At 47.6% G+C, this 15,715-nt stretch overlaps 1 protein-coding gene across 1 annotated transcript in view; it reads right to left on the minus strand.

Moving 5' to 3' along the window:
- The window catches only part of LOC149337106 (uncharacterized), a 34,745-nt gene extending 27,903 nt beyond the window's left edge, over positions 1-6,842 (minus strand). Inside the window, exons 1-2 of the mRNA XM_089554327.1 lie at positions 6,723-6,842; positions 193-426 (exon numbers count right to left, since the gene is read on the minus strand). Coding sequence (XP_089410453.1) covers positions 193-426; positions 6,723-6,842 — 354 coding nt within the window. The remainder of the gene's footprint in view (positions 1-192; positions 427-6,722) is intronic.
- Between the last annotated feature and the right edge of the window lie 8,873 nt (positions 6,843-15,715).

Below are 15,715 nucleotides of genomic sequence, written 5' to 3' on the forward strand. Positions count from 1 at the left end.
CCCGTGCTAAAGGCTTGCGCACTGGCGTCTTCTTGGAACCTAAGTGGTTTATATGCTTTGCGTTGTAAAGGTGAGCACGAAGCCAAGATTCCTGGCAAGCTCATGAGATCCGGTGCAATTTGTCAAAGGAACAAACTAAAGCGGCAGTACGAACATGCCGGACTTAAGTGCACAGAGTTCAGTCGCACTCACCTGAAACCAGCTGATGAGCCTCATCTCGTTGTTGAACTCCGCAGCCTTCCGCACGATGCCCATGACACCCACGGCGGAGATGCCATATTTGTTGAAAACCTTGTCGGCGATCTGCAGAAATCGCCTAGCCGTCATGCCACCATCGCCATCTTGTGCCAGCTGCGAGCTGAGCATGTGCGGAGAGTGGCTCAGCCCGAACAAGGTTCGCGTGGCACCCTTGTGCTTGGCCGCAACCTGCGCATTGAAGAATAAGCACTTGAGCGAACTTCTGTCTCCTAATATTACCTCTTTTTTAACTGTACCCAGTTCATTATCATCAGCGTAACTACGCCCACTTCAGGGCAAAGGCACGTCTCTCCATACGTCTCTCCATAGTTACAAAAACGTAAACACTTAGACAATGCAAAAGGCCTGCTTATACTCACACTGGAAGGTTTTGACGACACTTCCTCAAGAAAAATTATTTGTTTATCAGGAAAGCAAGTGACGCAGTAACTGTCTCACTTATTGGTGGACAGCTAAACCGCGCCGTGAGGAAAGGGAGCATGGTGGAGTGAAAGAAGGAATAGAGAAAACGGTGCCGTAATGGAGGGCTTCGGAGTAATTTCGACCTCCTGGGAATCTTTAACATGCACTGGCGTCGCACAGGCACACGAGCGCTTTTTGACTTTCGCCTCCAGCGAAACGCGGCCCCCGAGGCCTGGTTCGAACCTGGAGACAAACTACCCCAGACGAGTGAGGGCTTTGAAAAGTTGATAATTTGCACCGATACGCCCTCCCACTGACAGCACTTTTCCAACTCTATCAGGAAACTGCGTAAAACATGATACATCTGCAGAATTTTGCGCCATATGAAGGACCAGTGCCAGTGACCTCAGATGACTCTTATCAAACTCTTGGAAGGGAGCGTGGCGGCCGGTTATTATTTTTCCTGATCTACAGAGGACGCCTGGATTGAAACAGTATGTCGGGGTTACGGAGGAATCCTCCTGTGGTCTTCGAAAGTAAATATCGCTGGCCTTAAAATGCCACCAATAACTCGCTCTTATTTATCTATGATCAAAACTATGTGCAGCCCGAACAGTCTTCTTTAATGAAGGTGCCATCATCATCATCACCCTGACTATACCCATTTCAGGGCAAATGCATCTCCCATGCGTCTCCAATTAACCCTGTCCTTTGCCAGTTGCGGCACTCTATCCCCGTAAACTTCTTAATCTCATCCGCCCACCTTACTTTCTGCCGTCCCCTGCTACGTTTGGAATCCACACATGTAATATTGGAAGAAAATAAATATTGGAAGATATTTGTAACGATTGCACAGCTACTATAGTTCTTCATAAAGTCAGCAATAAAATTCCAATACGGAAAAGGTGTCAGGAAGGGAGACACGGTCTCGCCAATGCTATTCACCGCCTGCTTACAGGAGGTATTCAGGGGCCTGAAATGGGAAGAGCTGGAGATAGTTAATGGAGAATACCTGAGTAATTTGTGATTCGCTGATGACATTGCCTTGCTAAGCCACTTAGGGCAAAAACTACAAAGCACGCTCAATGAGTTAGACCGGCAGAGCAGAACGGTGGGGCTAAAATTAACATGCAGAAAACCTAAGTAATGTTCAACAACCTGGCAAGGAAATAGCAGTTGGCAGTTGGTAGTGACGTGCTGGAAGTATTTAGAGAATATGTCTACTTAGGGCAGGTGGTGACCGCAGATCCGGATCATGAGAGGAAAATAACTAGAAGAATAAGAATGGGTGGAGCGCATATGGCAGGTTCTATCAGATCATTAATGGCAGTTTGCCAATGTCCCTCAAGAGAAAAGTGTACAATAGCTGTATCTTACCGGTACTCACTGTATGGGGCAGAAATGTGGAGGCTAACAAAGAGGGTTTAGCTTAAGTTAAGGACAATGCAGCGAGCTATGGAAAAAAATGATAGGTGTAACGCTAAGAGATCGGAAGACGGCGGAGTGATGAGGGAACAAACGCGGGTTAACGATATCCTAATCGAAATCAAGAGGAAGAAGTGGGCTTGGGCAGGGCATGCAATGCGAAGGCAAGATAACCGCTGGTCCTTAAGGGTAACGAAGTGGAACAAAGGTGTGTAAAAAAAAAGCAAACGCGACAGGAAGAAAAAAAGCGCTCTCTAGTTTTGGAATACGGCAGGCGCGAGCACTGAGCAGGAGGCAGCCGACGGGGGCTCAGCATAAAATTCGAAATCCATGGCATCGGCTGTTGTGCTCGACATCGGCTGTTGTAAAAGCAGGCAGTCAGGCGAGCAAGGCCAAGTGGTTGTCAGTTTGTAATGCAGCTTTGCTGAGAACAACCTAGAAAAGTTGCCAGTCACTCTCACTTGAGCTTTAGCACAAACAGCCGCGGCAAATTGCGCTGTTCCGTGCCCATAAATTTTATTAACCATCTGCTACTTTGAATGCGAACGTAGGCTTATAATCTTCTTTACAAGCAGAAAGCGACAACAATGAGGTCTTAACTCGGTCTTCTCGGGATACATTCACGCACCTTAATTGGGCATCAACTTTGTTTGTAAGCAGTGAATTAGGCTTGCAATGAATGAAACTTCCCTGAGATATGGTCCTTGTGCTTTTCTCTCAAAATAAAGGAAATTCTATCAACCAAATCATCAATGCAACTTATGCAAGGCCACAATGATACAAACCTTTTCGTCGGGATCTATTTTATGGCTTAGTGGGGTTTAACGTCCCAAAGCGACTCAGGCCATGAGGGACGCCGTAGTGAAGGCCTCCGGAAATTTCGACCACCTGGGGCTCTACTCCTACCATCCGTCCGTCTGTATCATTGGTTCCAACGAGTGCGAGAGAACGGGGCAATAAAACCGTGCCAGAGTGAAATGAATTTCGAATGACATCATTATATCAGCTTGCTCTTCACGGATAACAAACCGATTTATATCATCATACGAACATGCTGTAATAAGGCATGCAATTACAGAGAAAACCATACACAAAACTGTCCGCGCTTGGAATATGGTCTTTAGAGTTATGTGCGTCCAGCGACGTTTTACGAAAAAAAAATGGCCGTGCCAATTTATATACTCCGTTTAGACATACAGACTGAGTGATTGATGAAAACTAAGCCGTCATGGTCCTGGAAAAATTCCACTACAGCGTGTCAACATACTGTTCCCATGCTTTCTCTGTGTTGCTGGCAGCATAAGAGACACGTAAAGGCGCTTAGTGGCACTTCTATCTCGTTAGCGGGCAGACATCCATGTATCAGCTTTTTAAAGATATATTTCAGCAACAAACTACTGCCGACAATATCTGAAGATGCCGGTGATCCATTAAGGCAATGGGGAAAAGTACGCAGTCCCTACACACCAGTTATTCTTGAACTAATGCGAGGCGCTGCTGCCGCATGGCGTCGGTTTTGTATGGATGGATAGATGGATGGATAGGAGCGCCCCCTTTGAAACGGGGTGGTGGCAATTGCCACCATGCTCAGCTTTTCTTTCTTTATTATTTTTTTTGTTTACTGTGTTCGCAATTCTCATTAAGATTCGCCATCATCTTTACCTACGGTTTACTACAATTCTAGCCTTATGCCACATCTCTGCTTTTCAGCCACCAATCCTCCAATCGCTTTTTGCTAACTTCCACTGCAGATTTATTTACATGACCATTGTTATCTTTAAACCCTAGGGCCTCAGGAAGAGTGACTGCACCTGCATCTACATCCGGATGGATACCATAACATTTGATTATGAGGTGTTCAATTGTTTCCGCAGATCTACCACACACTGCACATGTGTCACCTTCTTCGTTAAATTTCTTTTTGTAGCTGCGCGTTCTAAGACACCCTGACCTAGCTTCAAAAAGTAGGGCACTGCCTCTTGAGTTACCATAGAAAAATTCTTTCCTGATCTGAATTTTCCAGTATCGATATAGTTATACACTATGTTTCTTTTCCATTGAATTCATCCAATTTTTAACTTCCGCGTTTTTAACCTGTCGTTTAATTCTCTTTCTTTCTCCGTCCTCGAAGAAAGAGCGCCCTCTCAGCTGCGCATATGCATAAAAAACACAACCCCATCGTAGCTGCCCTCGAAACAGCAACTCTCCTGCCTTAGGGCGCATTGTCACGTCTGGATATTTGAGGGTTGCGGCTAGTGGGTGATGAACCTTCTTAGCGCAAAAAAGAAACGCAAGATTATCTATCAGATTACGCTACCCTGTGTAGAAAGGGCAAACTGGATGTTGCTTCAACGAGTGCCTAAGCGAGCACTGCAAGTTCAGCGTTTAGCGCGTTATTCTCTTTCCTATAACTGCAAATTTCCAAGGCTGTATTGGGATCGCCAGAAACTGCGACCAAGGGACCAGGGAGGGTAAATGAGTGCTGAAACGACGATGGTTGGCACTGAAAAGTATTCCAGCTTTCCATTCTAATCACTGCCAGAAAAATGGGCTAATTGGGTGCAGCGAAGCGCATTCGCATATGAAACTTTATCTTTGGTTTTCGAGACATACAGGTACTTTTGGCTATTTTGATTAACTTTCCGGATTCAAAGCATTTTCGACCGCAGCAATAAAACTTATGACATTTTTTTCAACTTCTTATAGAAGTCCGGTGCGCACCAAATAAACTCTCAAGTAGAAGTTAGCGCTCGCCTCTGGTATTTGTTCTCTATCCTTAGTTCGCTTGCGCGTTTTTGAGCTCCCTTGTGAGATCAAAATTAGAAAATTCATCACCCATTTGCAAACCCGCATCAGGCTTACCTAACCATTGCTGCTTATTCAGTTCATAACATTGTGCTAAGAATATGTTTTTCATGACCGTACATGAGTGTGTCAGCGTTGAATGAATGCTGTTACACCGCTGAGTTCGTCGCCATATTGTCAACCTTTGTTTCTTTCATAAATTTTTCCATGGTTCACTTCTTTGTGCATCCTACAATATCTCCAGCCCGCATATCTCACCGCAGTCGTCATCCTTTTCAAATTTCCCGACCACGCAGCCGTACTGTTACCTCGTTTTTTTCCCTTGCAGCTGCAGACTGGAACGACTTACGCAACGACACAGCAGCCATCACGTGCTTATCCAACTTCGCTGAAAATCTTACGAGCCATCTTTCGTTGTGTTAACTCTTGCTGACCATATATATTTTGTTCCTTGAATACCTTGTCGCCGAGTTTTGAAGGTAATAACAAAAATGGATAAAATATCATTCACATACAGATATAGATGCGTGCGCCGGCTTTCCTCATGAAGAAACAAACATTAAAATCATTAGCGTTAATACCGATTCTCACCCGCGTTTCTCAAAGTACGCGCTCCCTGTCTTTATTGCGGAGGTCATCGATTACATACAGACCTGATGTGGGAGTTCCCACACAAAAGGCCAGTTGCATCCAACGCTTCACTCACACTGGTTCCAAAACAATTGCGTCATACCTCATGAGGAAGCTAACACAACTAACTATACTGCTCCAGCTCGTCCACGGCGAGCTGAGAGAGCAGTGCTATAAGCACAGCCAAACTACATGTTGGAAATATAGCTTCCCAATTCTTCTCAAAATAATTTACAAACCTCCATGGCATACATGATACAAACGGTCCTGGGACTGCGGAACCTGAAATGGAGCGTGGCGGTGCGCGCCTTACAACTTTCGCTTTCACTTCATTATTCCACAAGTTGTTTGAAAGTTTGTCCCTTTTCCTTTATTAGTTCGATCATCAGATGACGCATATTTCGGGCTTACTGTAGTGTCTACTTTCATCGAGAGGGTGGATATATTTTGAACCTTGTAGCCAGTTAGCAGCAACACTGACCATGTGGATACAGGTATGCTTGATCGCGTGATTTTCTTCGCTAGGTCGTATGAATAGGCAATTTAAGTGACGCTCTAGGCTCGCAGTGCCGTTTGGATGCAAAGTACAAGGCCGATGCAGGGCCAATTATCTCCTTCCGACGATTCTGTCACTCAGCACTCTGTTTGTGCTGAGGCTACTAGTTACGACACTCAGAAGACTTATATGCAGCAAACGTATTTGCAAGATTCATGTGGGCGGCAAGGGTTTCGTGCAAACTAATTCTTGAAGATATAGGCAACTCTGCCAGAACTAAGTCGCCATAGATATAATACAAATCTATACGGCCCTTCCAGTTAAGCTTCGTTGACATAGATCCCGCAGCTTCCACAGTGCGTGCGGAATAGATACTCCGCAAGTGCAGGGTATTCAACGATTGCAGACTCGCGAGAAAAAGAAATGCGAACAGTGCGGCGCCTACATGCCCTGCTTTTCGAATTTCTATTCATTGCACTTACACCTGAATGGTAAAAAAGTTCCGCGAAAGTAGTCCATGATTGTATGCTGAACCCCCATATCCTCTTTTTCTTAACATTCAGGTGCAAGCGCGATAAAGAGGAATTCGAATACACGAGAATGCAGGCGCCCCTCTGTTGGAATTTCTTTTACCCCAACCTGTACGTCAGCGTTAAACTAAAACTTTGCGTTACGATGGTTGAATCCAACTTTTCTAGTGACCCACCTTAAGGAACGTCTCGTAGGACACGTTTCCGCTGGCCGACAGCAGGGTACCGTTGCTGGGGTAAACGTGCGTGAAGATGATGAAGTTGCACAGTTCATCCTCTATGGGATACATGGCCATGCTGTATCCGCTGTGGCCGATTGTGCACACCGTGTAGGCGCGTCCGGTCGAGGCTGGGCGATGATACGATTGTGATGGAAAATTGCTACATAATGCAATGATCCTGCGTTACTACACGCTGCATTTCACGACTGTAAAAAAAAAAGTGTTAGAGCACGGTAACTTTTTTGTTTTGGTTTTAAACGTTGCTACCTGAAGGAAATGAAGTATAACTGCAATGGCAGAGAATCGCAAGGGGTAAACGTGTAGATTGGTGAGAAACATTGCTTTTGCAGTGCAACAAATTCAGCACAGCGGGGGGGACACAGTAGATAGGTGATAGGATAACTTTATTTAGCTCTAGCACAAGTGCTTTTATGCGGTCAGATAAGTCTATCCGCAACGGTCGGTTGACCCTATTCCAGGGCTCCGCTGGATGCTGCCGTCAGCTGAGCTCGCCGTATCAAACCGATCTGGTCATCGCAGCAGTCGCTGGAGAGCAGACCCTCCCATTGCTCCGCACTCCGCACATGCCCATTTTATGTGATACAGTGCAGGCTTTCCATGGCACCACGGACAACTGTGTGGGTAAAGTGTGGGGGGAATTTTACTTAGTGTGTTTAGATTTGGATATGACCCCGTTTGAAGTTGTCTCCATGTGACAGCCTCTTCTTTGTTTAAAGATTTGTGCGGCGGTGGGTACCGCATCCTGCTGCCTTTGTAGTTGTTGAGTATGGCCGAGTATTCCTGAGGTACTGGCAGGGATTCCTCAAGGTCGTTGACGTTGGATGGTCGGTAGTTAGTATATCCTCGAGCTATCTCGTCCGCCTCTAGGTTTCCTGCCACCCCCGTGTGCCCTGGAACCAAGATATTCTCATGTTTGATCAGCTTGTATGGCTCTGCATGTGTTTGTTGCGTTTTGCAGTCTACAGAGCGGAGTATGCAGAACGCTCTGTGACCGACTCTGCTGCAAAGATAGTTGGGGCAGGCTGCTTGTGAGTCAGTAAGAATTGTCGGTGACCGCCCGGTCTGATAGCCTTCCGCTGCCGCTAGAACGACGGCCGCTTCTTCAGCCTCGGCTATCGTGCAGTCTTGCAGTGAGGCGCTGGTAATCTCGTGTAATTCCGAGTTGACTGCAACTACCACTGCGTTGTTGGTGCCTTGTCCCCTTGTCATTGCGTATGTGGCCGCGTCCACATACTGTTGTAAACTGGGATGCGTGTGTTTTCTGTAAGCGTACGGCCCTCTCCTCTCTGCGGTCTTTCTGGAGGTTAGGGTCCATGTTTCTTGGTATTGCTGCCACCCTGAGCGTGCTGCGGTACTCATCGGGAATCGTTTCAGTTCTCAATATTTATCGAATTTGCTCGGTGTAGCCCAGTTTCTTTAAGAGAGCTCTGCCTATGGGGGTCTGCTGTAGCCTGCGCATTTGGGCAACATGCTGCGCTTCCCGTAGTTCCTCGAACGTGTTGTGCAGTCCCAAGGCTAAGAGCTTTTCAGTTGAGGTGTTATGGGGTAGTCGAAGCGCGCTTTTTTACGATTTGCGTAAAATCGCGTCCGCCTGTTGTATTTCACTCTTGATATAATTGTAGCATGGGAGACTGTACGTCGCCCTGCTGACCACTAGGCTCCTGACCAGCTTGAGTGTATCCTCTTCTCGCATGCCATGACGTCTATGTGAGATGCGCGTAATCATGCGGGCCACTTGGAGTGTAGATGCCTTTAATAGCGCAAGGATGTGAGTAGAGCGTTTGATTTGACTGTATCCACATCCCTAGTGCCCGTATGAGTGTCTTCTCTGGTATTGGTTCTCCTTCGAGGTAGACTTGTAGTCGAAGATCTTTACTGGTAGGGACTGTTCAGCTCTGTTTTCCTCTCCACACCTGTAAGAGTTCAGATTTTTCGGTCGAGCATGCTAACCCTCTTCCTTGGATGTAGTTTTCCACGCAGGTGGCCGCTTCTTGTAGCCTATCCTCTTTCTCCCCGAGTGAGCCAGTGATGTCCATATTGTCACGTTGTAGTGACGGCAGTCCAGCGGTCAGGAATACAGCAACAAGGCTTGCAAACAAAGCTCTTTATTTGGGCTGACTTGCGCCCGCAAAAGCACTGAATCACTCGGCGGCGGCGTAAGCAACAAACGTGCTCGTCGGTCGTCGAACTACGAATGTCCGCCGCTCGCGGCATCGCTCAATTTAAAGCCGGCAAGGAAACTTCCAGATAACAGGTCAAGATCATCTATGGTAATCTGGAAAAACCTAGATGCAGCCTTTCATGGCTGCGAACAATCGAGATTAGTCTGGTCGCTTCTCGCGCCACGAACAAAAGTGATAACGACCCTTTCCTGCTGCCTTGAGCGTGAACGAACAAACACTGCAATGATACGTGGCATTACCCCCCTTCCAAAGAAGCATCGTCTCGATGCTTTAAAATGAAAATAAACACGGACAACGAAAACTTCCAGTCCTTTAGCGTTCCTAATAAGGTGTAAGGGCAGCGGTAAAAGCTTCAAGTCTGGTCGTGTCGTCGTTGTCGTCGTAGTTTTTGTCGTCGTATTTGTCTTCGTAGTAGTCGTCGTCGTCGTAGGGATCGTCATCGTCGTAGGGATCGCCATCGTCGTAGGGATCGTCATCGTCGTAGGGATCGTCATCGTCGTAGGGATCGTCGTCGTCGTAGGGATCGTCGTCGTCGTAGGGATCGTCGTCGTCGTAGGGGTCGTCGTCGTCGTAGGGGTCGTCGTCGTCGTAGGGGTCGTCGTCGTCGTAGGGGTCGTCGACTTCGTAGGGGTCGTCGACTTCGTAGGGGTCGTCGACTTCGTAGGGGTCGTCGACTTCGTAGGGGTCGTCGTTGTCGTAAGGTTCGTCGTTGTCGTAAGGTTCGTCGTCGTCGTAGGGGGCATGGTCTTCTGTTTTCGTCGATGGAGGATCTTAGTTCTTGCGCTCAGAAGCAACCTCACCTCCAGAGGCTGCTTTATTCAGTTTAACCTTCGGGGGCTGGGGAAGCGTCCACGCACTGCGTAGCCTCGCCTAGGAGATACTTAGCGCGGTGACGATGGCGACGGAGAACGCGATAGGCGGCTCGGCGATGAGTATCCTTCCCGACGCAAAGAATCCTCGATTTCGGCTGGTCGCTGGCCGGGTCGGGGTCGTGGGCCGTCGTAAGGGAACCCTCGGATGCCCATTCTCCTGTATGGGCAGTACCGGAGAATGTGACCGGCTTCTCCGCAGTGGAAGCATTGTGGGCGGCGCTGGTCGGGTGTTCTCCACTCGACGCATTTCCTCGGCCGTGTACGACGCTCGTAGGACGGGCGAGTTGGGGCGAGAGGGCGGCGCTCCAGCGCAGCTGGCTAAGGGCGATAGGCGCTTGGGTCCCGTCGTCGAGGTACAGGACGGCACACTGCTGCAGCGTAAGCTATGGCTGGAGGCTCCAGAGGCTGCGTGGTAGACTGGAGTCAGGTCTTCCGGCGAATAACTCAAAGGGCTGGCGTCACGACTTGCAGGGGTTGTCCGGTACCTGGAAGGCTACCCAGCACCTCCACCAGATGTCACGTTGTAGTGACGGCAGTCCAGCGGTCAGGAATACAGCAACAAGGCTTGCAAACAAAGCTCTTTATTTGGGCTGACTTGCGCCCGCAAAAGCACTGAATCACTCGGCGGCGGCGTAAGCAACAAACGTGCTCGTCGGTCGTCGAACTACGAATGTCCGCCGCTCGCGGCATCGCTCAATTTAAAGCCGGCAAGGAAACTTCCAGATAACAGGTCAAGATCATCTATGGTAATCTGGAAAAACCTAGATGCAGCCTTTCATGGCTGCGAACAATCGAGATTAGTCTGGTCCCTCCTCGCGCCACGAACAAAAGTGATAACGACCCTTTCCTGCTGCCTTGAGCGTGAACGAACAAACACTGCAATGATACGTGGCAATATTGTGATGTCGTCGGCATAAATGGCATGGTAGATGTCGTCTATTTGTTTTAGTTGCTTCGCCAGTCCGATCATGGCCACGTTGAATAGCGTGGGTGAAATGACCGACCCTTGAAGTGTTTAACGCGGAAAATTGGGCGTGTTGGTACATGACTTGAATAAATAAATAGCAGCGCAAGGAGACAAGGACAACAAGAGACAACAGGGACGGCGCTGAACTTCCAACTTTTATTTCTAACGAATCGTGCGAGCATATATGCACTCTGAACAATCCGGCGTCATCGTCAGTGCATGCGCAGATATGCCAGCTCTTTATCAGAAAGAGTGATAGAAGCGGAGCTAACACATGCTTCTCCCCGCTTATAAATCAACTCTGATTCAATGATTTCCCGCGTTATACGTTGATTATTCTTTTTTCTAATGATGGTGCTAGCAAGGTCTGGGGAACATTCTTCACACGTAAGACAGTGGGCGGCCAGAAGTCCTTCAAAATCTTTTCCTTTCAGGGCATTATCTACATTTTTGGCATGTTCCCTCAACCTGTCATTCACGCATCTCCCAGTTTGGCCGACATAAGTTTTGCCACAGATTAAAGGAATTTCGTATACCACACCTTCTGCGCATTCAACAAAGGGCCGCCGATGCTTCTTCCCACAGTTCTTTTGCTTCGCTGTCTCGGGATCTGTCATCTTGCACAGCTTTGACAGCTTGTGAGGAGCAGAGAAGACGACTTGCACGTCGTACCGCTGCGCTACCTTTTTCAGATTGTGTGACAGCTTGTGAATGTAAGGTATCACAGCTACCTTATGCCTACGCTGCGCGTGGGCGTCACACTTACTCACGTCAGTGCGTAACTTGTTGAGTAGGCCTTCAGCAACCGAAATGAGAAGGTGCTGCGGATACCCGGCACTGCTCAGCCTATCGGCTTGATGGTTGAACGCTTCTGCGGCGAGATGCGGGCAACTTTTGCTAAGGGCGTTTTTAAAGCAGGAGGTGGCGATGGCTCGCTTAACGAGCTTTGAGTGCGCAGAGTTGAAAGGCAGAAGCGGTTTATTGGCGCGCGGATCTAGCCCCAGCAGACACCATCATCTTTAAAGTGAAGCCTAATATCTAAAAATCTAATTTGGCCGTTCACTGGGAGTTCGTGGGTTAGGTCAAGAGGCCTCATCACTGTTCCAAAGGTGCCCAATATCTCTCTAGCAGCACGTTCAATTCCCTGCGCGTCACAATCAACAACAACTAAATAATCATCGACAAACCTAAAGACCCTGCGGACGTTTTGGTCATTGAAGGATGAGATTAAAAGACGGTCTAAATGAGCAAGTACAAGGTCACTAAGGGCTGGGGCAATGCAAGACCCGATGCATACGCCCTGCTTTTGCAGGTGCGGTGTCCCTTCAAACTGGATGTAGGTTGACTGTAAATAAAATTTTAAAACCTCTAAAAAACCTCGGACTGGAACTCCAGCAGCGTTCTGGAAGGCAATGCAGCCAAATTTGTCAATAGAGTGCTCAACGCATTCAAGGATTAGCTTGTGAGGTAAAGAATAAAAAAGGTCTTTAATGTCAACTGAGAAGGCTTGGCGGCCCTTGTCATGATTATGGGAGAAGAATTCTAAAACCTGGTTAAAGTTCTTGACCAGAAACGGATCGTCCACAGGTAAAAGCTTAAGTTGTCGTTGCAAAAAACCTGCGACAGAATGCTGCCATGTTCCAGCTTCAGAGACAATGGTCCTTAGTGGCATTTATAACTTATGGGTTTTCACGCTAAAGAATACATTTAAGAAGTTTTTCTTGCTGTTATCGATCGCCTTTACAAGCTGTGAAAGGTTTAACCGTTCGCAGAGTTTCTTTGCGTGAGTCTTGACTTTAATCAAGGACACCTTAGAATAGTTGTCAAGACTCACGCAAAGAAACTCTGCGAACGGTTAAACCTTTCACAGCTTGTAAAGGCGATCGATAACAGCAAGAAAATCTTCTTAAATGTATTCTTTAGCGTGAAAACCCATAAGTTAGAAATGCCACTAAGGACCATTGTCTCTGAAGCTGGAACATGGCAGCATTCTGTCGCAGGTTTTTTGCAACGACAACTTAAGCTTTTACCTGTGGACGATCCGTTTCTGGTCAAGAACTCTAACCAGGTTTTAGAATTCTTCTCCCATAATCATGACAAGGGCCGCCAAGCCTTCTCAGTTGACATTAAAGACCTTTTTTATTCTTTACCTCACAAGCTAATCCTTGAATGCGTTGAGCACTCTATTGACAAATTTGGCTGCATTGCCTTCCAGAACGCTGCTGGAGTTCCAGTCCGAGGTTTTTTAGAGGTTTTAACATTTTATTTACAGTCAACCTACATCCAGTTTGAAGGGACACCGCACCTGCAAAAGCAGGGCGTATGCATCGGGTCTTGCATTGCCCCAGCCCTTAGTGACCTTGTACTTGCTCATTTAGACCGTCTTTTAATCTCATCCTTCAATGACCAAAACGTCCGCAGGGTCTTTAGGTTTGTTGATGATTATTTAGTTGTTGTTGATTGTGACGCGCAGGGAATTGAACGTGCTGCTAGAGAGATATTGGGCACCTTTGGAACAGTGATGAGGCATCTTGACCTAACCCACGAACTCCCAGTGAACGGCCAAATTAGATTTTTAGATATTAGGCTTCACTTTAAAGATGATGGTGTCTGCTGGGGCTATGATCCGCGCGCCAATAAACCGCTTCTGCCTTTCAACTCTGCGCACTCAAAGCTCGTTGAGCGAGCCATCGCCACCTCCTGCTTTAAAAACGCCCTTAGCAAAAGTTGCCCGCATCTCGCCGCAGAAGCGTTCAACCATCAAGCCGATAGGCTGAGCAGTGCCGGGTATCCGCAGCACCTTCTCATTTCGGTTGCTGAAGGCCTACTCAACAAGTTACGCACTGACGTGAGTAAGTGTGACGCCCACGCGCAGCGTAGGCATAAGGTAGCTGTGATACCTTACATTCACAAGCTGTCACACAATCTGAAAAAGGTAGCGCAGCGGTACGACGTGCAAGTCGTCTTCTCTGCTCCTCACAAGCTGTCAAAGCTGTGCAAGATGACAGATCCCGAGACAGCGAAGCAAAAGAACTGTGGGAAGAAGCATCGGCGGCCCTTTGTTGAATGCGCAGAAGGTGTGGTATACGAAATTCCTTTAATCTGTGTCAAAACTTATGTCGGCCAAACTGGGAGATGCGTGAATGACAGGTTGAGGGAACATGCCAAAAATGTAGATAATGCCCTGAAAGGAAAAGATTTTGAAGGACTTCTGGCCGCCCACTGTCTTACGTGTGAAGAATGTTCCCCAGACCTTGCTAGCACCGTCATTAGAAAAAAGAATAATCAACGTATAACGCGGGAAATCATTGAATCAGAGTTGATTTATAATCGGGGAGAAGCATGTGTTAGCTCCGCTTCTATCACTCTTTCTGATAAAGAGCTGGCATATCTGCGCATGCACTGACGATGACGCCGGATTGTTCAGAGTGCATATATGCTCGCACGATTCGTTAGAAATAAAAGTTGGAAGTTCAGCGCCGTCCCTGTTGTCTCTTCTTGTCCTTGTCTCCTTGCGCTGCTATTTATTTATTCAAGCCTTGAAGTGTTCCCTTGTTAGGCGTTCGAAACTTCTCGGACCGAAGTTCTCCTATACCGATGGTTGAAGTTCTGTTTGATAGAAAGGCTTTGACGAAGCTGTGAAGCCTGCGCCCGCAGTTCAGGTCGTCCAAGCCCGTAAGGATTGCTTTGTGGCTGACATTGTCAAAAGCCCCTTTGATGTCTAGGGTCATTATTGCGTTTTCTCCATCCCCAGGAACGCTTCGAAGTACACCTTCATATAATTGAAGGAGTACGTCTTGAGCTGATAGTTTTGCTCTAAAACAGAACATGCCGTGAGGGATCAGTTCGTTGTCTTCCATATAGTTTTGAAATCTCTGCGTTACCACTCGCTCGTATAGTTTTCCCAGGCATGACGTAAGCGAGAACGGTCTGAGGTTTTCTATCTGCAGTTTCTTGCCTGGCTTGGGTATCATCACCACTTCGGCATGTTTCCGCTCCTCGGAGACAGTTTCATCTTCCCAATTTTTGTTGAGGAAGTCTGTCAGTTCAGCGACCAGTGCATCGCTGAGGTTGCGGATGAGTGCGTTGTTTATCTTATCCGCACCCGCGGCCGTATTTCTGGTGGTGTTTCGCCTGGCCGCGTAGACCTCTTCTCGTGTGATGGCTCTGTCCAGATTAGCGTTATCGTCTCCCCGGTACTCCCCTGTATAGGTCGGGGGGTTAGTGCTACCAAAGTATTTGGCGCGCACTCTGTCGATGAGTTACGAGTCAGTGCACTCGAACTGGTGCATCAACCGGTATATGGATTTATTGTTTGCAGCTTTTTTCTTAGTCGGATCGAGGAGCGCTCTAAGGATACGCTAAGTCCGTGTCGTGCTTAGCGTCCCACTAATAGAATCGCTGAATTGTTGACAATTTTGTTTTGCCAGCTGTGTGGCGTATTCCTCTGCTTTCGCTGTAATTTCGGCGATTTTAAGCGTGAGTTTCCTGCTATATTTTTGTTTTTTCGATCATCGGCTGAGACTGCGCCTAGCATCCCAGAGTTTGAGCAGCCGACCGCCGACCTCGGGTGTTTCCGCTGTTCGGTTTATGGTTTTGGTGTACTTGTCTTGCGTATCCCTTAGCATGCTTCCCCATTTCTCTAACGTCTGTATGCCATTCTCGGTAAGGTTTCTGTCGTATGCTTCGTGGAACGCACTCCAGTCTGTTATTTTTGACGTGCCCCACTGGCGTCTCAGCTCGTACTTCCGTCTTGAGTATGTAGTGGTCGCTGCCTAAATTTTCCAATAGGTCCTCCAATTGTGTTTCTCCGATTCCTCTTACGAATGTGAGTTCGGGGAAGGTGTCGATGCTGACGTTATTTCCTACCCTGATAGTGGTTGCTGGGTCCGTGAGTAGGTTGCA

This window comes from Amblyomma mixtum, chromosome 7 (assembly GCF_055824585.1).
Source record: "Amblyomma mixtum isolate Tamu chromosome 7, ASM5582458v1, whole genome shotgun sequence".
Lineage (NCBI taxonomy): Eukaryota > Metazoa > Arthropoda > Arachnida > Ixodida > Ixodidae > Amblyomma > Amblyomma mixtum.